At 33.2% G+C, this 27,752-nt stretch overlaps 1 protein-coding gene across 1 annotated transcript in view; it reads left to right on the forward strand.

Moving 5' to 3' along the window:
• The window catches only part of Tis11 (Tis11 zinc finger protein), a 32,734-nt gene extending 11,732 nt beyond the window's left edge, over positions 1-21,002 (forward strand). The window contains exon 2 of the mRNA XM_029315253.2: positions 13,970-21,002. Coding sequence (XP_029171086.1) covers positions 13,970-15,127 — 1,158 coding nt within the window. The 3' untranslated portion in view covers positions 15,128-21,002. The remainder of the gene's footprint in view (positions 1-13,969) is intronic.
• Positions 21,003-27,752: the final 6,750 nt, after the last annotated feature.

Raw genomic sequence — 27,752 nt, forward strand, 5'->3', positions numbered from 1 at the left:
TATATCGATGTAACGCCCTCGGCGAAATAATTGTCTACGTCTTCGTCGTTTATTTTTGAGATGATCATACGTTGAAAATTACGATACAGAATCGCACGTGACCACAGTCACGTATTTTCCACGATTCGTTCCAATGCCGGAAACGTTGTATATTACCGTTAATTCTCATTCCGTGATACCAGCGATATGCCAACTCGGTCATTTTTCTGTCGCGGAAGACCTTCGGAAATAATGGAAACTGCCTCTCTCTCTCTCTCTCTCTCTCTCTCTTACATGTCGACTGTTACACATGCATAAAATTTTTTTATCTGTTGGAACGAGTTTTTTTGGGAAATGTTAATTGCTATTCAACAAAATTTTTAAATAAAATTTTGTACGAATTTTGTTCTAAATTTTTTTTTCTCTATTGAATTATAAAGCGGATTATAAATAATTCAATATTATTAAAAGTGTTTTTAATGATTCATTATGATCGTATATCTCAATCATATTTCATTAAATGTCAATTATATATAATTTCTCTATTAAATTTTTCTATTTATTATCTATAGGTCTTACTGTACATTGTCATCAAAATTATAAAGTTGACGTTTCAGAATTGTGCAATAAGGAATAGTTTAATGCATAAAATTTTATTAATACTTACATAATTTAATACATACAAATTTAATCTCTCTCTTGCGTAAAGTCACGCATTAAAGAAATATGTAAAGTCGGGTTTGACAACCAAATATAATTCTCAGAATAATTTTATCATCGGTTGTATTGCCAAGTAAACGCGATTGCATAAAAATTGCGAATCGTGTCTGATATTCGTCGTAGAAAGATAAAATGCGAATAACGACTCGCGTAAGTCTCCCACGTTCTCTCTTCCTTTCTGTGAAGAAAAGAGCAAAGCAAGAAAGGAGAGTACAAGGAGTGCGTGGGGGTCACAAGGGAAACCAGGGGGACGGGAGAGATGAAAAAGAAGCAACGAGAGACGCGAGAGACAAAGAAACCCGGGGGAGAGTCGCGCAGGACTTCTTCGCGCGACCGTAGTGCAAACGTGTGCACGCACGCACACACGTGTGCAATGTGCATCGCCCGTAAACGCACGTGTGCGGGCCGCGCGCGTTTTTATGCGCAAGAAAGTCTTCGCGGTCACGCGGCCGACCGACGCCTGAATCACGCGTCTTATTTTACGAGCAGTCGCGAGGCCTTCGTGCACACGCACACATAAACGCACGTATTTTAGTATATCCATATATCATCCGCGCGTGTTTCTCGCCGCTCCCGTTCTTGAACCGCGAGCGCAGTTTTACATCCGACGCGTGCTTTTGTTCGTTAATTGACGGTATTGTGTAATCAGTATTTTTCCGATTTGATACTGAAATATATTTATTTATTTATTAATTGTATCTTTCATTCTTTTGTGTATATTTCTGACGACATGCAGGTTTTCAAAATTCGAGAATTATATATTAATTTAGAATTATATATATTTTTTATAGATTTATTTATATCATTTTATTGTATATATATATATATATACACAATATAAATAATTTCTGAACGATTTTTAGTTATTATAATTGCATTAAGCTTGAATATTAAATATGAGTCACTGTAGCTTATTTGCTTCTCGAATAGAAGTATGAATGCGAATTTAAGTCACATCATCTGCTTTCACACGTTGCTTGTTCACTCATCAAAAGTGATTCTGATAACGTCAGCAGTTCGTCGTATATTAGCTGTCACAGCCTCCACGTGTCTACAGAAATAAAAAAAATTTCGCGACATCGGCACTTCGATCAACATCTCATTACGTCGACCTATTGTATTGTTTTGACACACTTGTTTTTACCGCGAACTCTGACAAACACCTTTGATATTGGTGAAATGAGGAAAAAGGTACGTTTCTCATATTTCTAATTGCACGTTACTTGCACGTGAATATACTCGAATATTTTGCGTGAACCAAATGTTGCCGTTTAATTCCCAATTAATTTACATGCGATACGATCTCGCGGAGACTAATTGAATTCACCGGCGATTCGCGATGGGGATGAGACTGCGACTTATGTATTATGCATATCGTTTTCTGTTTTATTCTATTTTAGTCTTCTTTATACATCGATTGCATAATCACTTTGATTTTTTAGTCGGCGTTATATGTTGGAATAAGTAAATTAAATCTCTTTACTATCTGTACGAGCTCTCGATAATATATTGAACCGAGAATGTCTCACACTTCCTTCTAATTTATTTTATGCCTATATATTTACAATCAATACTGTATTTAATAGTTGATACAACTGCAATTAAACTTCTAATAGTCGCGCAAGGTTTTTACTTAAATTAAAACAGCGATGAAAGATATACTTCTTTAATTTATTTATTATGTCAAATTATATAGTTATTGATATACTTTTTGAACGATATGAACGTTTAATTTAATGATTAATAATTCGTTTTTAATACCCATGCACTTAAAAGAAAATTAAAGAGTATTAGAATATTTATATATAATAATTAATATATATCATCTTCTAAAATTTATTTTTCATAAAACTTAATTTTCTCATATCAATAAAATAAAATTAAACTTCTGACATTTACACGAATATTTGGTAAAGTTAAATTGAATTTAAATGAAAAATATTTCTCGACTTAATAATGCAGTTACAGGAAGACGTTTCTCTCGCGGCGCGATGTCATTTTTCTTATTTCATCCATTTAATGAGTCATGAGGAAACCGGCAACAAATGTACCGTGTCCGTTTTTTCTCGCTAATTGCGAGAAGGAATTGCACAGGGCGCAACCCTTATTTCAGTTTATGTTAGCTGAGAGCAGCTCTTAAATTATAGTCTTTTCCTTCCCTGTATATCGATTTAATACACCTGAAGTCACTCGTGAAGTCATTAGCACGGAACATAAGCCTGAATCGGCCGTGATGCATTTCATGAGTAATTAAAGCTCTTATCCACGCGCGCGAAGGAAGAAATGTCACCGGTTTTGCGATTATTCAACCACGACTGGCATCCGCACATTGTTGACCGTACGATAATTCTCGAAAAATATACGTGGCACGATGCGATTACAGATTCACTAACATAAATTTATGACGACCTCTTTGAACCACGAGACAAACCTCGCCGGAATATGCAAAATCGTTTATCATATATACAAATGTCAGAAGTTATGACTTTCTGAAAATTGTTCCTCTTCGAATCTGCATTCTGCAGCACGTTCTTAAATTTGCTGAATTACTTTCCACTGGATTATATATATATAATTATTGTGTGTTTTGGATTAGAGATTAATATATCGATTCCTTTTTTCATTTTAGCTTATATATTCTCAACCATAAATTTCTTCGAATCGAACGAAAAATAATTGATGGTCCGCTAAAATTTATGGAATTTTTTATAGCTACGTATAAATATCGTATCGATTGTATATCATTGTAGCACACAAACACGAATTTCGTTTTTGACTTTTAAGAGTATTGTTTATAACGGTGCAATTTAATAAATTCGCGCGTATTATTTCTTTATGAAATACGATCTTTTGACGATTGTATATCATCTCGCCCGTATAACTGCAACATATTTCGCAAATGCCGTTCTGACTTCACTGACGGAGAATATCCTACACATATAAATTGCTCTACACGTATAAATTCGTATGCACGCAATCGTGACCAACTGAACCATGACTGATTCACGATGACAGTGTCAACAACCGCTACAGTCTGCAATAGTTTGACTGCATTGTTTCGTGTGATTCATAATAATATGTCTGGTTCAAAAAAGCTTTAACAATCTGAACAATCTGATTTTTGCACATCCTTATCCCTGATAAAAAAAGTGAGAGTAATGTGTATTTGGTTCTAATCATTTTAAAGCATCACGTTTTCTATTACTATTATGTAGTTTATATGTGTATTTTACGTAAGGATTATAAAGTTGTTACTTTCTCGCATTTGAAAAAAAATTAGGTATTGTTTTCTACTCTATTCTTATGGTTCTAATTTTATTTATTTATTTATTTTTATTCTTTATTTTTAATATTTTATATTATTAAATTTAATAAAAATCAGGCATTATCGAAGCCTGTTGCTCTAAAACAAATTTTAGTATGATTTATATAAAAAATAAAGCTCAGAATTAAAAGAGAAAATATGATGCTAATAATCTCTAGGAAATAAAGAATATAGAAAAATCATGTTTATTGAAATGCATTAACGTAGATTATCTTAAGCTAAACCTACTACATACACCCTACATACAAGTCTGTCAATTTATTATCCTCTTTACTAGCTGCACGTTCTGCTGTACAGTGTTACATGGAAACATCAAATGTTTGCTACGTTAGATTTTCTACGGATAAGCTAGAAGATGCCGAATAAAGTGTGCTAAATTAGCGATAAAATCTTCAGAAGTACGTGTGATACTCGTACCGGAACTTTATCGCGATTATTCCGACTATGTACCGCTACAAAAAGATCTCTTTTATACATTTTTTCTCTTGCATGTTTTCTCGTTTTATGTTGCAGCGATGACTGTTTCCTTTAAAAAACCGCGTTTCCTTTAAAAGAGATGCACGCTTTTCCGATTTTCGGTTTTCTTGCCTTTTTTGTGCAATAATAACGGCATATTCCGTTCGCATTCGTGTTTGTCGGTGAGATTAGTTTCTTCGCACGATCTCTTTACGAGATGTGGGCAGACAGGCGAGTCACAGACACTCGCAGCGGCTACTTTGCGGCGTATAAAAGAAAAAAAGAACGGCGTGTCGAGTGAACCGTGACCAAAATGTGAAAACCGCCGCGTGAAGAGCCAGTAGTTCTCTAATTCAAATAGATACAATGAAAGCGCTTCCGTGAAACCCACAGCTCCGCAACTATTGCGGATGCCGCCACATGGAAAGTTCGCGGAAAGCCGCTGAATCGCGACTACTTTGCTAGTAAGCGCACTCGTGCGTTTCTAGATCGAAGAGGAAAGTCTGTAATATGGTACGATAGCGGCGATAATAACGATAATTACGAATTAATAATTATTGTTGTTTATTAGTTCTATTTCGTACGTCTGTATAAAATATTTATATATATATAAATATTTGTGATGAAAATTTATGAATAAAAATACAAATTTTTTATTCTAAAAAATTCTGAAGAAAAAGAGTTTTTCATAATCGTAATTTACAAGCCACTTTATCTTTTTTGATGTAATTATAACGTAATTTAATATATTCTAATACTTATAGATTTTATTATCGAATAAACCAATTGTAAGAAGAAACATAAGTAATACAGTTGCTAAAAATAACCGGAGTGGTATTCAGAGAAGCGTGGTATCATCAAATGACCAATCGAATGTGATTCACGCTCGCTTTCGGAGAAAACATCCACTCATTAGGTACTTTCGCCGCTTTATTATAGTGATAATTGAGCGCACGAGATAATTGCGATTCTAATCCTCATTGTTATCACGGGTAATTCGCCGGTGCAATCTTTTATGATTTTTTTCACGCGGTGAGTGCAATATATTACACATCCGATGCATCACACACATATATATTTTCCTACTATTATATTTTGATTATCTCGATAAAAAAATTAGAAATACGATTCGATTGACATCTCAGGTTTCCTAATCGTTTTCTCGCCTCTTTCACTTCGCCTTCGATTGTAGAAGTATTTTTCCCCCGGGAAAAAAAAGAAATTAAAGTTCACACTATACATATATACACATTGTATATTTATACATATATATACATATACGTACTTTCACTTTTCGCTATTGTGCATACGACACGCTCGCGCGCGGCATAATTGCGCGAAGTGTGCGAAGTTGCATTGTTGCAGCCGCGGCGCATTCCGGTTTCCGTGTGTGCGGTTTCTTTACGACTCTCGTGGCTCTCCCGTCTGATTCATATTGCAATTTTATTCATTCCGCAGTCGCACTCTGATCAGTTAGTCTCATACGCGTGCACCGCACAAGGTTCACGAAGGAAGTAGAGTGGAAAGTCGCGCTTCTCATTAATTGAGTACAAATCACGATGTTTTTTGTAAGGCGCCATTATGCGTCACCAAATCAACATCTGGGCGCCAAAAGAGCAGTGGGTAAAACTCTGCATCTGATTGTTTTTTAACGTCAAGTTCCCTAATTGTATTCGATTCAGAAAGCTATTCTATAGTAAACAACTTGACATTGAAGTCACAGTTTTTCTTCTTTCATCTTTCTTCTACGAGATGTAATTCGTCGAAACCGCGAGACTTTTGAGATGCTTCAAGTATCAAAAGTACTGCCGGTCTGAAATTTGTGTGGAGTCTTTCATACTTCTCTTGTAACTCGACTTGTTTTCGCTTCGCATGTTTATGCTCAAGTAACTTACAAAAAAAGACGCGAGAGAGTTTCGAGGGGCGACACGCTCTTCTGGGCCGGAAAGCGAAATGCTCAACGTTTCTTTCGTTCGTGTTTCTTTTGTTCGCTCGTCCATGAGTGAAAGACACGAGAAAGAAGAAAGAAGTACGTAAAACACGAAGCGAAAGAGAGCGAGACAGAAAGAGCAATCTATTTATTATTTTGAAACACTATCGAAATAAATATAAAAACAGTAGCGTGTCATTCTAGAAAAACAAAAAAAAAATATAATTTACTTATAAAAATATCCAATTAAAGTATTTATATCATTAGCCAATTATTTAACAGCAAGAAACATATAATTTATTTTTTAAAGATATCTTGTCAAAAAAATAGAATAAAATATCTACTTGGAAAAATCAGTGCGTGAAACTGCGTTAATGCGTTGCAAATCGATCGAAATCATCAGGCTCGAGGAAGAAACAATTTTTTTTCGATCAGTTATATGAAAACGCGAGACTCTTGATAGAGCAAAAAATAGACGGCTAATGATCGACAAGAAAATTCAACGCGAATGTCGGGGCGTTTCTAAGACGGACAGGCGAGTAATTAAGAGTCTCTGCGACGTGACGCGGCGTGTCGCGCTGCGCTCATTACGTAAGGATCGCGGCGCGAAACGCCGCCGTTCCATTCAGTCACTCGACCGGTCGGCGCCATGCTCGTTCTCTCAGCTGGCTTCTATCTATCTCTCAATTCTTCTGCCTCATCGTTCCCTTTATTACTTTCACCTTTGACCTTCGAGATTCACGTTTTTAACCCGCAAATACGTGCGTGGTTTCTCTTAACGCGGATACATATCATATGTGCATATAGTTGTTTTCATTTGCAGGAATGAAAAGTATAATTAAATACGATATAATTAGAAATTGTAATTAAATAATATATGCGTAACTTTGCAATTCTGAACTATTATTTCTTTATATAATTTATATTTTGTTTCTAAAGACAAATATATTTAATTTAAATCAATCCAAAAGCTATGTCATGTTATAAAAAATTGACAAAATATAAATAAAAAGTATGTGCAGTGTTCTATAACATCCGTAAAATATGAAAGTTTTTCAATTTTTCAAAATGCAATCTTTTATCAAAGAAATTAAACTTTATTCTTATACATTTTTTCTTATTTCTTTCATAATTCCTATTTTGGCAAAAAAATTCTGCGTTGATATCAAACGTGAGATTTAAACAAATCTCTTATTGGTATTACTTTTAATACTTTGATTTCTGAGCTTACTTTCACTGCCGACCGATCTTGAATGCCGGTGCTATTAACTCTTCGAATAATACGCGCGTTTTTATCTTTGTTAGAGTAGAGTGAAAGTATATGTGTGAGCTTTGTATTTTTTTTTTTTTTTTTTTTTTTTTTTTTTTTTTTTAGGAGAAGATACGAATACATTGTATCTCGGGAAATGATAAGGTAATGCTCACATCTGAATTTATGCTAGACGTTAACGAGCAAATTTCTCCACATTAATAGGATTACCTTTGATCTATTAGCGCTTTTGATTTCTCTAAATGACACGTGTCATTCCCACACAAAGAACCTACATACTTCGATGCGTACTGTCATTAACATCTCTCTCGTGATTTCAACATTCTTATAATTATGACATCTCTATAGTTATTAAACTATACATAACTGTGACGCGAAGTAATCAAATCTCACGATTATATCATGATTAATATCATGATTCCCGAAGTATGTGTGTGTCTGTATAATATTTTAATAATAAAAATATTTCTAGCTTCGTAAATTATTTTATAATTATTGTAATTTGAAAATAAAATATAAATAATTTTTATTTATACATTTTATTGATTACGAATATTTTTAATTGAAAACAATTGCGGACTTCTCAGTGATCTTAAAAATCATATTATTTGGTAATTATTTACGAGAGGATGCTGCTGTTTAAATATTAGAACAAATAAAATTTTGCTTGTTAAATTAATACTGGTTGTTATGTGATAGAAAGTACATAAAACTTCAAATTTTGATATGCAAAATGTTTGCTGATAATTTTAAGTGAAATAAAATTGTCATTGCATTTAGAATTTAGCTACGTCATTTTCAAAATAAAGAAATCATAATATAAATTCTTCGCAGTAATCATCCTTCATTGTTGATTATAATTAGGTAAATATTGCTGACACATGCAACATGTGTTATCGCTTTCAATTTATCACTTTATCAAACAAAAATAATCGTTTTTTTTTTTCGTTAAAATTTCGTAACCACTATTGCTAAGATAATGGTATGTTGTTATTAAAAATAATCTTTCCATTGGCCCTGACGTACACATATAGATATGTGTGAATCATACATATGTCATATCGCGAGTCATGTGCATCATGCCACTTTCGCGAAACTAATGCTGCTTTGCTATTTCCATTGGCTAGGATCGATATCTGCAAACAGCAACTGTTAAATAATCATCATTGTTCGACATTCGATACGCGCAACGCGGTTCATTTACGTATGCTTAGTAAAATGCATATTAAGTTCACAAAGTGAGTAAGAGGATAAATAAAGTGGAATTATTAACGCGTGCATCGATCATTATATGCTGCTGATCGTTTAATGCATATTAACAACGTTTCAAGAACATTTATACATAAAAATAGATATATAAAAATAGAATGTATATTAAGGCTAAGCGCGTGCGATTCGATATAAATACGTATTCCATCTCGAATTGTAGTTTTCAGAAGCTTTAAAGATGCAGAAAAGATTTTTATCTAGAAGAAGAATGAAATAAAAATATATTTTTTTGTATAATTGCCTATTTTTTGTGTAAGTTTTAAATTTCCATTTTAGGATTATGCACATTTTGTATATAAAATATATTATATAAATTTTAATGTAAATTATACAAATTAATGATAATTAATATTAATTTTCATTTGTATAATTAATAAAAAAGATATTTGCAAGACATTTAAAAGTAAAATACGACAATGTTTTTATATGAAAAAGGAATTAAAATTATTAATATGAAACTGTATTCAAATACAAAATAATATATGTATGTATCAACGATTTTATTACAATTTTCTAACAATTAAGAAAAATAATGTACACATTTACTATATGCTAAATATATATTTTTATTTCATAATATTCCTATTTTTGTCTCTTACTTTCATGGAATTTGATTGCAAATTTTTTGTAAAGTTTCCTGTTTAAAAATAGATGTCATTTTTATTAATTTTTTATGTTGCACCGGCAAAATAGAATGAAACATCTCGTATTTTATGACATGGACAGACATTAAATTCGTGGAATCGTTATATGCTTATTCTCTAATAAATATAAACGTAGTTTTTGTTGCATTTTTTTGGAACAAGCTAATTTTATTACAATGAATCATCAACGATGTATAAAGAAAAACACTGCTTATACTATACATCGTTAACTTTGCAAGATTGCAACGTCTACAAGGAAAACTTAGCTAGTTTATTTCTTCTATTATCAATATAGACAGTCTTTTTCACACATGATGTTATGAAATATACACTGCCTAAAGTATACGTTAAAGATATATTAACATTAACAAGCAAGATTTAGTTTTAAAAAGATCAATTTATTTTTCTTTCACTTTCTTTACTTGTTTTTATTTCTTAATAAAATAGATTTTAATCTGCTTATATATGTATTTAATCTCTAGAAAATTTTAGAAAAAAGCTTTTATTATATTTATGTTTTAGAAATTATATACATATATTATATTTTTTATATTTTAAATATTTTAATTACTTGCTATTTTATAAATTAAATAAGTTTAAATTTCTATCGAAGGAAAGAGAGAGGTGAATACACTACACAAGTAAATAAAATACACACGCACACGCACATCATACTTATTATGTTTCCTCTTGGAATTGTACGAGGAATTCGTGGAATGTCATCATAAAAGATGACTAATTATGCCGCATTTAGAAAAAGAATATAGGCGAAATTCGAGTAGAGTTCAGAGATTCGTGAAAGATGACTAATTATGCTATATTTAAAATAAAGAGATTTGGACTATAATTTAAAATATTAACACATTTCGATTTAATAATCAGATTTGTAAATTATTACAACTATTATCATATTAAAAATATAATGATTTTGAGGCATAAATAATAAATTCTTTCGTTTTTTATTTCTTCTAGAGGAAAATAATATCCTTTAATCTTTTAATAGATTTGTGAAATAAAAATTGATTAATCTATCGATTAAGAACTTTTCTTTAGCGTAATCAAAATATAATTCTTCTTCAGCTAAAGTGTTTTTCTACTTACAATATTAATATATTATATGAAAATCTGCCTTAAAAAGGAGCGTCGAAAACAAATAATATTCCTTCGGAGAGTGCGAATTGGTATATTAGATACGCGATATATTCTTGTCAGCGTATGCAACGCCAAGATTTACGCATATGTAATCACACACACGCATACACACACACATGTAAGCGATAAAATGCGCGCGAATATATGTTACACTCTCGTATATATGTATGTATATGTGCGTATGTCTGCGTGCGTGCGTGCGAACGATTACCGGCGATCGTGCGCTTACGATAAACATACTCTTCAACATGCGGAGGCTACGCGGGAATAATTACGAGAAGGAGTTTGCGGATATATATGTATGTGTGTGTGTGTGTGTTGGCGTTCGCATACAGACACATGAAACAAACAAGATCGCTCTGGCACGTATGCGCGCACGTGCTGATGGAAATTTCCAGGCTCTCGTGAATCCTTCTGTGTGCGATCTCACGCTCGAAAAAATGCTGGATTTTTCTTGGTTTCCTTTTTGTTAATATCTAAGCAGTATGACAATCAATGATTAATCGCGACAGAGTTTTTCGTCTTCGACGAGAGGGAGTGAAAATAAGTTCGGAGATAACGACTTCAACGTTCAGATACACGTATCTTGTATAGCTGCTCGCGATGTTTATTGGAACGCTAATAAATTTGTTGTAATTATAGACAGTATAATGCAGGCGAAATAAAAAGAAGAGACTTGCAATTGCAGACTGATAATATCAATAATATGCTAATAATACTGCATATAATACATATAATTATTTATACAATATTTTTTTTTATATAAATCTTTTTTAAACTGCATAATGCTATTTTTTATTTTAAGAACATTGCGAAAGAGATCTTCATCTCACGTGTTATCTACATAGAAGAGGCTGGGATACACATTTTATGAAATCTGTATATAAAATTTTGATAATAAAATCATATATAAAACCGAGCACTTTGCTGCTGCCAATTCGATTTTAATGTGATATCTCGGACCAAAAAAATTCTGCTTCTTTATTATATTAAAGTATATTATTATCGACACATTCGTTGATCCTCAGGACTCTCCTATATGTAATCAAATTTCGATAACCAGTCACGCCTATCAATCTTCACGACGTGATATACGAAGATTAAAATCTGTTATCTACATGACAACACCTAGACAAATTTACGTTCTGAAACATTTATTATTTCGTACGATAATAATTATTGCACCACAAAATAAGGCGTGGAAGATGTTCTGTAGTTCTGTAATTATTGGCGTTGATTAAATCATGCAAAAAATTCTATTTTTATATGTATTTTAATAGATTCTTTTTTTACAAACTTAAAAAATTTATGAATCATGAAGCTCTTTGACATCGTCTTACTTCATCAATTTATTTGATCGATTAGTTATCGCTCCGTAGTTTTTTTGTACACATCACGTCTCGCCTAAGTTCTCTTTCGTCGAATGTTGATTATTGTAGTCTCATGTTTTACGTGACTTATCATGCCATCAGTTTGCAACATTGCATAGAATAAAAAAGATCATTACCATATGAATACTTATGTTGTTGAGAATCATATAATTATATTTTGAAATTTTCCATTTGTATAATATAATGATTATATCATTTTAATGTTTACTTATTTCTGTTAATTAATTTTATTTTTATTTGATAATTTAGATCTTTTCCTCTAAATATGCATTTTATCACACTTTTAAATAGTTTAATTCAAATTTTGTTTTATTAAAAAAATCCATATAAAGCCAGCTATATATAGTTTATAAGAATTTCTTTTTCTCGAAGAAATAAATTTTAACATAATGAATCAGTGCAATCATATTTTCCGCTCGATCATAATTCTTGGAAGTGCAATTGTTCGACGATAATTGCAGTAATTGCAGTCATCGAGAAAAGTCACATACAGTTTCCAGAAAGTAGGATGCATGAGACGTTTCGTCAATATTTCTTCGAACGCATTAAACATTATTTTGATAATTGGCTCTTAAAAATTTTATTAAGATTTTTATCAATTTTAATTTATATACATAATTTTTACAAAATGCCTATAAAATTATTTAATTTAGAGGATATAATTTAAATTTTTTCTATCTTCAGTTTTTTCTCTGTATAAGAACAAGTAAAAAATGACTTTTAAAAATTAGATTTCTACCCAAAATAATAAATTAACTTTAAACGCGCATCTGCTTTCGTTCTTCTTTTTGACTTTATTATTCTTCAAATCTGAAATTTATATGATTATCAACTTACACTCACATTCTTGTTATTACTTATTATTCTTCTCATTAGAAGTAATTGGGCAAAATGTTTATACTGCCCAAGGGGAAAGATCTAGATTAAAGATATAAAGAGTTAATTTTAAACTTGATTGTGCAACAAATTGTTGCAATCGCAGTTGAGTGGTATCACTCGAGATACACCACGATTTTATCAGGTTCTATTTATTTTTTATTTTCTGTTATCTGTCGACTACGAACGATGAGAGATAAGGACTTGATTATCGACTCATAAACGAGATCTTATTGCTGAGATTTTTTAATATATCTGTTGTTTGTGTGCTATGAACCCATTTTCGTGCGTTGAACTATGTTATTCTTATTTGATAAGGACTTTTCGTTTCAATTGCGTAATAGAAAAAATCCTTATCGATTCTATACATACATTGTACACATATGTACGTATATACATATATCGTATAAGATTATTTTTATAAATAATTTTTAATTATCATTTATGATTTTTAAATTTTTATATACTTATGTATCATCTTTACAATTTAATCATGCAATATTATTATCGATATGAATTGGAATTTAAGAAATTTTTTCGAAAATAAAGTGAAAGTCGTAACAGCACGTTAAAGCTAGATATCATTAAATGGAAATCTTAGCGCTTTCAAATTTTCCCAAACTTTGTCTGGAAGCATGATTTGTACAAGTGACTGTCGCAACGTCTGCCTTCTGTTTTCTAACAAACGGAGTGCATTGTTCAAGTTCCCATTGAAACGAACAACAATCCGCCGCTGACTCGCTTGACACGCTATCTCGTCGCAAGGATGACATTGCGGAATTGCCAAGAGCTTGCTCGGTTATCATTTGCGCCGCCATTTCAAGCGCCATCAAATTGCTCGCGCGACATTTTCTTCCCTCATTCGTTCATCCGCGATAACGCGCATTATTCCTTACGCTGTAGACATAATTACAATTTCGAAATAAAATTGATTTAATCAAACGCATCTGTTTGCAGAACGCAGCCTCGACCAAAACAAAGGAATCATCCTCGTCCTCGACGTCGAATACCGGGAACGGTGGCGCCGCTGTCAACAATGTCACCAATGGACACGCGCCGCTAAAGCGCACCTATACCTCCTTGGTGTCCACGTTGATCGAGCAACACCGGAAATTGGATCGCAGCGTGAGTGAGCCGACGTCACGCTACAAGACAGAGCTCTGCCGACCGTACGAGGAGAGCGGCTCGTGTAAGTACGGCGACAAGTGTCAGTTCGCGCACGGCTACGGAGAACTGCGTAATCTCGCGCGTCATCCCAAGTACAAGACCGAGCTGTGTCGCACTTTCCACACAATCGGCTTCTGCCCGTACGGGCCGCGCTGCCACTTTATACACAACTTCGAGGAGGCGCGCATACACAATCAGAAGGTGAGTGCCCAGCTTGGTTCGGCGCAACCGAACCTGCTCGGCCTGAACCCGCTGATGAGCGCGGCAGCCGCTGCCGCGGCAGGCAACGGTGCCATCGTCAACAACAACGCTACTACCGTCAACAATAACGTTAACGTCAGCCTGCTGGAACACCTCGCCGCGTCGTCCCACGTGGCGGTCGCGGCCGCGGCGGCTGCCACCACGTCGAGCCTCATGCGAACGAACTCGCTGAGCTTAGGTAGTACCGCAAACGCGAACGGTTACAATCAGCCGCCGTTGTTGCGAACGTCATCGCTCAGTCTGGCTACGAATCACCATCACGCGATACACCCTCATCACCAGGTAAACGCCGTGAGCTCGGTGATCGGCGCGACGAAGCCGAAACCGCTCAATCTCAGCCCGACGTTCTCACTCGGCAGCTCCGCCGACTCGGTCTCGCCGTCGTCCAGCCTCAGTCAATCGCCGACGAATTCCATGGCGAGTTTCTTCAGCGACGACTGTAGCCAGCAGACGACGTCCTGCACGAACCTGTCGACAACGCCGTTCAGTTTTGGCCAGGATTTCAGTCTGCTCGCCTGCTCGAGGCAAAGTCCAAGTCCGCGTAATAATGGTGTGTGCAGTCCTCTCGCCTCCGACGAGGTGGCGCCCAGAACGCCTTCCCCGTTGTCACCTAATACGGAGTCTAGGTTGCCGGTGTTCAATAGAATCAGCAGCACCCTGGGCGATTTTGATAATCTCAAGATCTAAAACGATTGCGATGCGCGCGAGGGAGGCGAAACTTTCGACGAGTCTCGCCTTTCGAAGAAGGGAGGGTCTTCAGGGGGATATTGTGACTCGAGGTTTAAGCGAGGATAACCCGCGGTGGAGTCTGTCAGGAAAACGTCTTCTTTGTTTTTTTTTTATATATGAAGTATCGCCTCTCGCGATACGATTCTCTTTAATCGTTATCTAACTTTCTTGAAAAGCGTTTTTTTCTAAGGCACACGTCAGGTTTCTTTTTTATCTTTGAGAACCCTTGTCTTTTTCCTCTTTTTTTTTTAATATATTATTACCATCATAATCATCATATATATCATAGCACTACTATTGTAATATACTATTATATTACTACTATATTATATTATAATTATTATATTATTGATATATATTTCTAATCTTATTCCTCTTTCTTTTTTTTCTTCTTTTTCGTATTTTATCGTTAAGGCGCGAGTTTAGCAGAAAAAGTGAGATCAGCCCGGAAGTCTCAACTCGTTAGGTGCGAAGATGAAAGTGCTTGGAGGAAGGTGTAAAAGGGGAATAGAGAGAGGAGAAATGGGACGTGTGTAAAAGGACCAGAGGGCGAAAGACGATACCGAGCGCAAATTTATTCCAAAATGTGACTTTCTTACGAGCAAGTTGTTCATTGATCTCACTTGGTGATCATCTTTATCACGCCTTCCGGTCTCCGCGAATCCCGCGATCTATCGCCTTCCTCCATCGGATTTTCGAGCCGCGAGCACCACGACGTCATACACACCGGGGCAGGTGAAACGTTGCAATATCCAAATAGCACGTACAGTTACGTTTCTTCGAGTTTCTTCTCCGGAAAGGTGGGGAAAGTTATCTTGAGAGTGAAAGGAGAGGCGCGAGTGAGCAACTTCGGCGAGCAAAAGAGCGAGAGCGAGAGAGAGGAAGGGAGTGTGTGAGAGAGCGCGATGGAGTCGGGTGAAATCGATTAACGCACTGCGAACGATGCCATTAAAAGAAAAATGATTGTCATAAAATTATGTTTCTAGATTGAAAATACATTTATCGCTCTCGTTCAGATTCCGGAAACCGGGATTTTATAGCGCGTCGCGGATAAACTAGCCGAACAATTCGGCGTCGTGAATTCGCGATGCGTTTCCAGTTTCCGCCAATTTTTATGTTCGCATAACGCGACAATGTTTCAGTTACAGGGTAGTCATGAAACGCATACGATTATGTGTTTCAAACACCATGCTGACTGGGACAAAAGGTTTCGTTGCTGACAATTTTCATTAAATGGACTGTAGAGTAGAGATTATAACGAGTAGTTTTAGGATCATTTTTTTTTTCGTTTTTCGTTCTATTTTTCTTTTATTATTTATATCAAGAGCGACTTCCGAGAGCGAATAGATAGAAATTTTCTCTTTAAATATCCTTAGAAATATAATCAAGCTTCGTTTGTCGGTGCGTTAAAAATCATAAGTGGGTGCCTTTTTGTAAACTTCAATTGTCTTCCATATCACAATTATTAGGCTACACAGGTGCGAATGGCGGGAAAGAATGATATTGAATGATTGTGTAGGAAAGAGAAAGAAATTTATTGGAAGAAAAAGTAATTAGCTGGAAAATATAATAAGAGAAAGTAGTGGTGTGGCTGAGTATGTTCGCCTGCGTGCTGTTTCTGGACAGCAAAATGAGTATGTGAAAAAATAAGTAGAAATATGTTTTATAGAATATACACAAATACGTCATGCACACACATACACGTACGTACACATACATTGAGAAAGAGAAGATGTATTTCGTGCGATTGAATCGTCCGGAACGCCTATATCGGTTCTCGACGAGCGTTTCTCCTCTTTTCAAATCGAGGAAAGCGTTTCTTTCTCGTCGCGAGACTCATAGACTTCTGACTTTCATTTTTTTTACGTACATATGTATATGTTATATATTTAACGATTGTTTATTGCACCCTTGATCGCGACGAGGAGAGAGAGAGAGACTCACTTCGGCGTGAACGACAGAACTATGGTGATGCCGGTTAATTTCGTATGTGTATTGTCCTTTTTCCCCAACAAAAATGTGATAACTCTATAATACTAAAATATAATAATAAAAAAATATGGTAACTATTGCATATAGAAATATTTACTATTATAAAAAATATATTATTATAAAATACGCGAATGTATGAGAAAAAAGAAAGAGAGAATGAGAGAGGGATAAAGCGAGTGAGAGAGCATGAGAAATGAATGAATGAAAGAATGAGAGGAAAAGAGAGAGAGAGTAGTTTGAGAGAGGCAGAATGCTCACGCGGGCCAAGCGATTTCTCGAAGAGATGTTTTTGAACTTTTGATGTTTGCATTTTGCTCGAAACGCAAATTTAAATTTGCAGAGTTTATTAAATTCGTCGCCCGCAAATCTCGACGAAAAAGCGCCGAGCCCGCGTCTCTTCGACGTGAATTAATAATTACAGAAAGGAAAGCAAGCGCCTGCAAGCTGACGTGGTTTTCAAGAATCGATATCATTCTGTATATATATTATATAAACGCTAAACTCTTCTTATATGCTTACCCCAGAAATATTTTCGTTTAATTTATACTTGAAAGTAAACTTTGTTATAGATTTAGTTTATTATTATTAATATAATTATTTTTTATTAATTATTATATAAACTAATTATTATTATTGCTATTATATTATTATTATTATATTTGCAATTATTTTCGTAATTATCAGCGCCGCCCAACCACTCCACAATCAGCGCCGCACACGAAATTCTTCTTTAAGCTCTGATAATTCAGTCTTGCCCCTCATTTTTGTTCCCGCTTTTTCTCTTCATTCAAATAAACGCGAGTCTCTTATCCCATCTTAAAATGTACCTTATGCAGCCGATCATCCTAGACACATCATCACGTGAGTGACGTCAATTTACTGATGACGCTTTAATTGTTATTACATTAATATATTATCATTATTTTATCTTCATTATACCTATCTAGCATCTAGCAACAACTATTTTTCTTTTATTGCCGTCGTCGTGAAATCGAAAAAGATTATCGCTACTTGTATATTATTTATTATGAATTGTATATTTAGCTTATGCTACATATATATATATATATAGATCCTCAAAATTATTTACGCACGTGCGATTCATATCTATCTTCGACATCGAAATCAGAGAAAAAATTAAAAAAAACAGACTGAGAGATAGAAACGCGGAGAATGAAAGTTTCTCTCTCTTTAATACAAAGTACGCGGTGCGACTTCTTTCGTCGATTAGTCTTCCATAGAGAAAAAAATTTCGACGTCCGTCGCGAAAGTCGACAAAAACATATTCGCGATCGACAACGTCGGCATCGGAAACGACGACGGTATCCCGATCATTTCCCTTCCGCAGCAGCAACGATTGCTGAACACATCCCATTTTGGAGTCCTGAGAATGCGTTCCGAAAATCGCGCGACATTTTGAGTCTACCTAATTACCGGACGAAATGGGAATCTGCCGATCTCTCGAGTTTTCTCATCATGGACTGATCTTTAATTTTAGTTGGACCTGTGAGATTTTTTTTTATTTAATCGGATGCATGCGAGTACCTTTATTTTGTTTTTTTTTTCTTTTTTACTGAGAGAAGATCGGCATTACCGAAGTAATTAATCATTATTGAAATTTTTTTTTTTTACTTTTATTTCCATTATTATCTTTTCTTTATTATGAAAGTTGAATGCTATATTATTTTCAAGACTTCTAAATTTGTGAGTGTCTCTGATTCTCATATGCTTTTTGTTCGTGGAATAAGATACAGACGATTTATTGCATCATTTAACGGAGAAGATAAAACTAAATTTTAATTTTTTTTTTCATCAGTCTCGGTAATTACCTCTCAGCAGATTATGTTTAATTTTGGTTTGTTAATTTTATAAAATATCTTTCGATGTTTTTGTGATATTTTATATATGTAGTTAGAGTTTTTTCTTTCAAATTAATTCACTCATTAATCGCGATATATTCATACTCCGTTTAACATCAAATTTTGTTTAAAGAGTTAATATTTTTAACCCTTTGGTTATAAGCGCCGTATATACAAGTGTAAGTATATACACACTTATCTATAAGATTGAAAATTTTCTCTTTAATTAAAGCAAGTAGAATTGTAAGCAAATAATTATAATTTCTTGTTTTTAGTTTACCATTATTTTATATTAATTATGGAAATAGTAAATTTAAACACAGTAAGTCGTACCAGTGCATTTTGTTTGTTGAAAATTTTTAAAAAGCAATTTTTTACGTACAACCAAAGGGTTAATTATGAACTCGGATGCATTGTAAGGGACTCCATATTTACCAAGCCAACCTCGCGTTTATCCTTCTGTTATAGACTTGACCTGCATATCTCTGCATATCAAATATCTAATACTTCTGCGTATAAATATCTAATGATAAATAACAAATAATATACTTTACGTGTATGTCTCTTTTTTTAATTTAATATATTTATTTTTTCAATCAAGTATTTATATATTTATACAATATTTTATACTGCGTTCTTCATACATACACAAATTAGATACACGCTATATGTAATGCGCGTTACGATGTAATGTGAAACAGGTCGATCTCTTGGCTCTCAGAGGAAAATATATCCCGCCTGCACACGTACATATATATATAAATATATATACACACTTACACAAACACACACATGCACACACTCGCATATGCATATACATATATATACACATACATGAATACATATCCCGCATATGCAGAACGAAAACGTTTGCGTTCGTTTTCGCGGCCCGTTTCTTCCTTTGTAACGCTCTCAAGTACATTTTCCGATTTTCTTTCGTCACTCGACAATATGTTTTTCCGTTCGGTCAAAGACCGGCACGGGAGACACGAAACGAGAGTGAAAAAAAAAAAACAGAAAAAAAGCGGAAGCTTTTCGCGTATACTTAACGCCTCAAATGTGATACACGGCTAATTATCCTCGCTTGTAAAGAAAAGGTATTCTTTAGCGAGCACACGATATTCAGCTGTGAAAGGAAAAAAGTGTCTTCGGTGATACATACTAAATATATTATATGTGCGACAATCGAAATATATATGCGAAACAATGGGAGCCAATTGATAGGCTGGCGGAAGTCGTTCGAGTTTCACCCGTAAGGTCCAAAAAAAATTTTTTTTATTCTATTTCGTATTTATAGATATAATTTTTTGTAGAATTTGCGATTGAGGTTTTTCTTTCTTTTTTAAGTTTTATTTGGACAGTTTATTCGAATCAAGTGGATTTGACACATGATTTGATGCATTTGATTCACCGTGAATTCGACTTCTTTATCTCTTTGATTTTTAATGTACGCACACACGTGCACGCGATTTTTTTGACAGAATCGAGGACTATTGGCGATCATCAATAATTCTCGATAAGAATCGAACGAAAAAAAGATGAAGAGTTGTCTCTTTAGACGGACATGCTCGAACGACTTCGGTCTAATCCACAATGGGACCATAACCAATGATGAATCGTGAAATGCGTTTAGGTTTTCGTTGTTCAGAGGACTCGCGGGCTTGGAAAAAGAATTGTGACGGGAAGAGGAATCGGAAAACCGCCGTTTGTTTCGAAGAGAGATCTCGAAAAGAATAGCGAAATGTCGATTATTTGAATTTTTTAGTTTTGTTCTTTTTTCCAGTTTTCCTCTTTGAAACTCTCGGCAAACCGCTTCCTCTTCCCGATAATTTTTTCTTTTGTTTCGTTACGTAAAGTAACACTCGGTATACACGGAGTATACAGAGTCGAAGTCTCTTATAACACACGGAAACGTAAAATGTAGTTTGATAAGTATTGCCAACTATCTATTTAATACATTTTATTATTACAAAATAATAAAATTGAGTTATTATTTCGATCGCCTGAGCTCTCCATCCAATCCTATGATCCAATCTTTAAGCCTTAATGTGTTTGATAATATCAGACTTTTATTTTCAAAACGAACAATTTATATTTATGTCAATATTTTGCAAAGCATTTGATTTATATATCATTCTTCAAATAAACGACTCGATATATTTGGTTCATAGTTTAAAACATATTTTATAATTATAAATCGAAGAATTACATTTTACTTTATATTTACAATCATGCTATAAATATTTTAAAATGAGATGAATCAATCTAATGAAAAAGTTATGAAAATGGTATCTGTACAATTACTCATTGCAACTGCGCAAACATCGTATCGGACTACAAGTTCGGGCTCACAATCAGTTGGAATACGAGGTAAGTTAAAGGCATTAAATAATTTTTATATCTTTTATAACCTTTTGAGAAATTGAACAGATTTAAGCATCTTTAGTATGTAAATATTAAATATTGGATAGTCTCAATTTTTTATAAATAGAATTAAAGGAGCATGTATGTTGTCTCTAGCTATGATAAATATTAATTAATATGTAATCAGTCTTATTTTAAAACTTACGTGTCTTTAGAATTTACAATTGAATTTTATAAAACTTTTAATTGATTAAAGAAACTTCCGCATAGAAAGAGCTAAAAATGAAAACAGCCAAGGTGCATTATTTTTTTTTATTTGCTCACTTACGTGGCCGATTGTTTTGCGTCAGCATACGAATCATGCGATGCAACAGGGAACAGCTGATTTACATACATAGTCACGTGAGACGTGCGATAGCACTGTTCACATACGTGAATCACACGATTCGAGTATTAGTTAATTAGTTTTAAAAAAAGTAAATTGAAAATAGTTTTGGAAAAATTAAATTGTCTTTTGAATAAAACTGGCATTACGATTAATAATCAAAAATAAAATAAAAATTAAAGATGTTTATAGCTAATTGTAAGAACTTTCTATAAATTTGAGAAGAGCGAAATGTTTAAGAAAAATATAATTTTAAAAGCTTTTAAAATTTAAAATAAAAATTACTAAATATGTTATTTGTCAAAAAAATGTTATAATGAATCTTTTAATGTTTATATATACATATGTATCACACATATATATATATATATATATATATATGTGTGTGTAAATAAATATAATGTGTGTATAGAAGTTGATAAAATTGTTTAAATGTATAAATGTCTGCGAATGTGTTCTATCTCTTTAAATAAAGAATTAAAAACTTAAAATTTTATGCGAAGCTTTCATTTTTCAAATACTTTTATTTGTATATTTTTATACATATTATTATAAATTATTTTAAAAGAATCAATTTGTGCAAATTTAAATGAGAAAGTTTATTTAAAAAAGACGATGCAACTACACTTTTCCGGTGCATCGTTGAACTAAAAAAAATGAGGTCATAGAAAGATAGTCATTGTTTCGTTCAACTTTTTCCTTTACTATTTCCTTTATTGTTAACCATTCCCGAGAAAATCATAATGAACAATTGTTCTGAAGCATTCTGTATAAATCTAGTTGAATAATAATAATAATTTTTATTGTATAGTTTTTATGACAAATAGTGACAATATTAGTAACAATTATGAATAAAATATTGATCAAGTGTTGAACTATTAAATTGAACAGAAAAATGACTTGTCAATTTGCTGATTACTCAAACGTACACTAATCAGCATCAGATTAATTTGTAAATTCCATAATAACCACGACGTCATTGTAAAGCAGGAAATGCCGTATACTACGTCAGCTTATTTTCTCATTCTCGAGCAGAATGACGTCACAAGGTCAATCAATGTAGCTTCCTAGTTTGTGACTCGTTCGTCAGCTTGACGTAAGTCCGCCGACTGCAAAAGTACGTAGCAATATTTTTTACACGCCAATAAAATATGCCCAAATGATACGATGATGTCATACCCAAATCATCGTTCAATTTAATCGGTCGGCAAATCAGTCGCTGCGACGCCGTCTTTATATTTGCTCCGTCTCGTCAATCATTCATTAGCATCCTTATTGACCGCATGTTATACGCTGACCATTTAGACAATAATGGAATTAATTTGATGAGGTCATTGAACTTTGTGAAGAATAAGTTAATTATGTATTATTGATGAACAATTTCTTGCACATTTATGTATGATGCGTCTTCCGTTTGATGAATATATATTCTCTTTACTTTTAACACATCCATTCAATATTTTCAATATAACGATATCGTTCTTAAACGAAGATCCGTTGATGTAATGTTCCACAATTTTTGTGATAACTCGCGAATAAAATGAAAGTCCGAGGAAAGCAATGCGACTAATCGTGCTCGCCATTCCGCAAGCTTTTTTAACAGACGACATTCCGCGCGTATGTATTTTTTTCATTTTTTTTCTCAGGCGCAAACGGTAAGATTGCAGCCGATGTAAAACCTAACCAGAGAAACGTCACGCTTTATATACGTCAGCTATTCGTACTTTTACGAATCTCTATGCACAACATAGTAGCATTTAATTGCATTCGATCAGTGGCGTAACCAGGCAAGCAAGACTGCATTCGCGTTGCACTTATGGTTTTATGCGCATTCTTCCTTCTCTTTCTTCCCCTACTGTTTAATACACTCACTCCTTTCTCTCTTCAAGACGTAAATATTAAATTATTGTAAATAAAATTACGTATATTATAATGCGATTCATAATTAACATTTATTACATAATGAAAAAATGTGTTTGAAAGTATTAGAAAATATCAATATGGTCTTTCATTCGATAATGAAAAATATTGAAAAAAAAAACATGATATACTTAACATTATACTGTCTAAAAGGCGTCCATAAAATTATGCAAAAATTAATTATTGCCGATAATTACAGATTGCACTACAAACAATATATATATGATAATATATATATTGAATTTTGTTATGGCATAATTAAACAAAGAAAACAAAAAAAATGCATCAAATGTTTGTAATACTGATATGTTGCATTTACATGTTATATTTTCTATTATAGATAAATGTATTATATAAAATTACATTTCTCTAATTATACACTACGTGTTATAAGAACATTTTTTAATCTTATTTGCTGCTTTCAATATTATTATTAAAAATAATCAAAAAGAATATTACTTAATATTAGAGTACTATTAATATTTGTTTATGTATAAAAATGTAATCACATATGTAAATTTGTTGTATGCACAAGAGCGTAAAAGCATGTGATGCATTCATTCTATTATTAAACAAACATATTATGTATATTATATTATTATATATAATTCTGAATTAAATATAAAATCCTTGCTATGGGTTTTCACGTCAGTGTTATAAGCAACGTGTTATGCTCGATCATATCAGATCCTTGCTCGCCGGCCCTGACCGTTCCGGTCTCGTTGCTCCTACCTATCAACGATTATGCAGAAAAAGACCTAATTTATGAGTTTATCACCCATCGATACTTAACTAATTTAAGGCTATCTCAATCAGTGCGCTATACATATTTATTTTTACGCGTGAATATAATTAAATGCAACAAACGAAAATCAAATAAATCTATGGAGGACGAATGCGAAGAAAATGTCTGATTGTGAGGGACAACTAGGTAATACATGCATTTTATTTACTTTTATACATTGCAATAATTTATTATAAGAGTGCAAGTCATTTTTATATTTGTTTCAAAATTAGCGGACATAAATTTTTAACTTTAATTGTGAAATTCTTGAGAAACAATTGAGAAATTTAAATTATAATTTTACACACAATAATAATTAGAATGTTGCAATTTTTAGAGAAAAAACAAAATTATTTTAGAATAATCGAAGAAAATAGAATACCAATTGCACGTGTATTTAAACTGAAAAAATTTGTCGAACTGATACTCGAGAAGTTTCTGACATGTCGCGCGTGAGAGTCACGTTCCAAGGTTTGCTGGTTGGTTTGCACATCCGGTTATACTTAACGTGGGCGCAGTACGCGATACATTAGCGTATGACGAATCAAAGTGTGCTAGGTTAATATTTATTAGCAGATCTCTAAACGCCATTTAATTAACAACGATTATGACACGATATTGCTAGGAGTTGACTCGCGAGATTTAATGATGTGAAAACCTAATTATACGTTGTTTTCTCAAAATAAAATTAAAATAAATCGAATTAAATGAAAACAATATATTAGATATTATTATATATTATGTTAATTAAATATACGATTTTTTATAGTTTGATATGTCTGTTTATGATAAGTGTGCAAAACATAAAAAGTACATCAAACTCGCATATTGAGGAAAGTTTTTAACTGTCCTTAATTAAAATTTGAAGATTATTTTTCCTAAACATTTTATTTATTACTGTCAAATTTTGTAAACTAAAAATTGTTGGCCGATTAAACTTCGATCAAAGTTCAATTAATTTAATCGACGATTAATTCAACTGACAAAATCGCCACCAACAAACTTTCAAATTGGACTTTATTGTTCCTAATCTAATCTCTATCTTCTCGCATGTTAGGCAAAAAATTAATGACTCTATTCATATTAATAGAATATCGCAGATACCACTTGATAAGTTAATCGCCAACTAAATTAATTAAAGATTGACCGAAAAATGACTTTTTCGATGTTTAATAGGTTTTTTCTGCGCCGTTATAAATATGGAGCTGATGTGTTCTGTCTTGATAAAGTACAACGCTTCAGTCAGTATGAACATTATGCTGGTTCGAATTCCCTGTGGTTTCCGCGACGCTGCGCTGACTCTTTATCACCGCTGTATTCCAGAGGTCATTAACCTCTTCCTCCATCGCCTTTTTCCTCGTGCTGCTCTTCTCAAGCTTCTGCTTGGTCGACGTTGTTTCTTCCTCTTCTTCATCTGCCCACGTCTCTTCTTACCCGTGATCCTTCGTCTAAGGCCGACGCTGTTTTCTTCCACGGTTCTCTCTATGCTCTCAGTCGTCTCTTCTCTTATCTCGTTTTCCCTCTCACTCATCTCGCGAGTTCGTGATGCGTGGCTACTTGGTCGCTTGGTTACTTGGTTACTCGGTTACGGACTATGACGGTACCGTCGAGGAAAAAAAAAATTTCAATCGCTCACGTAAATTTGCATAGACTTCTTTTTCTATTGCGTAGAATCTTGAAAATTGTCGCGGTATTTACATTTTTTTTAGTATAAAAAATAGAGACGTCAAAGATTGTTAACTCGATATATTCACGTACAAGTGAAAATTTTCGAATCTTAATTGTTATTAAGCTATCTTTTCTTACTACAAGATCTATAGTAATATTTGTTTTTTTGTACGTAACACTAATTTTTTCTAGAAATTTTGGCATCTCGATGATTTTAGTCTTTTGGTTGTTTATTCGGCTTTAATTTATGCTTTCTATATAATATTATTATTTTACATATATTTATAAGCATTTCTGCTTATTAGCGAATTTTAAAATTACGTTTTCTAAGAATTCAAACACTTGAAATTTCAATGACGTTCAATATTAAATAATAATCATGCCATTGATTGTGAAGTATTATATATAATTTCATAATACCTATTGCAAGATTATATCTATTATATAAACCAGTGTCTCGTTATGTGTAAAAAGTATGACACGTATTAATTTTTGAAGTGCGATACCAATGATTTATAGGATCATTTTAATTTTTTACGCAAGTAGAGCGTTTTTCTTATAAATGACCTCGTTAAAAGATCCCCTGACTCTTTTCATTCTTTTTCTCGTCTTCGCTTCATGCTCATATTTTGACTGCCCAAAATTAATGGAAGACACACACGTACACGCGTTTTTATGACATAAAGTTAATAAGAATTTATAATTATATTGCCGGAGTCGCGGACAAAGTCGGCATAAGAAACCGATGGCCATCACTGTAGAAGTTACTCGTGCATAATAGTCTTTTATTTTTATTGTTCGTAAAAAAGCCGGGAACAGGTAATAAATTTGTTCTCATTTTCGATATATCCAGTTTTCAAAATGGACCAGCCCTCCGGACAGCTTTTAATCGAACTTATTACAAGCCTTTGCAGATAATTGTTGAGCTCAAAAATGATTACAAATATCTTTCAGCAAAATGTAAAATCAAAAAGATTACTGTATTACTTCGCGAAAATTCTTTCAGAGTGTTTATATATAATTAAGATTTTATTATTAAAACGCATTACATGTTCTATATGAATCCTAATCTTACTATCATGATATCATAATAAATTCTTACCTTATAAAATGCAAATCTCACAAGTTTTACTAGCAAATCTTGCTGTTATTAGGATTATTACTATATGTAATATATTACGTCACGAACTGTTATGTGTAAACTACCGTTAATTTAAAAGAATTGGTGAATCTGAATCCGAATAATTTCCACGAAAGGATAATCATATGAATAAGACGTCCGCGTGTAACAACTTGTTGTAAAACAAATTTTGCGCCGTTAATATGCGCCTTTAACATCCGGGTATATGCACGCGTTACTTTAATGATGGAATTATATAAACTGTATCTTGATATTGTCTGACCACGATTCGAATATTAATTATTCGATAATGATAACGGTCGTATCAATACCAGAAATATTGCAAAACATTTTTTTGAAGTACTTTTTAATATTTTTATAGTCTTATGTATTAATGTTTATGCAATAACTTAATCGTCCATTGATAGCAAGCTTTTTTTCCAAAAGATTACAGAAAGTGCTCAATATGATTTCATATTATAAACGTTATG

The sequence above is a fragment of the Nylanderia fulva genome, unplaced genomic scaffold (genome assembly GCF_048542155.1).
Source record: "Nylanderia fulva isolate GAGA-0341 unplaced genomic scaffold, ASM4854215v1 Scaffold5, whole genome shotgun sequence".
Taxonomy (NCBI): domain Eukaryota; kingdom Metazoa; phylum Arthropoda; class Insecta; order Hymenoptera; family Formicidae; genus Nylanderia; species Nylanderia fulva.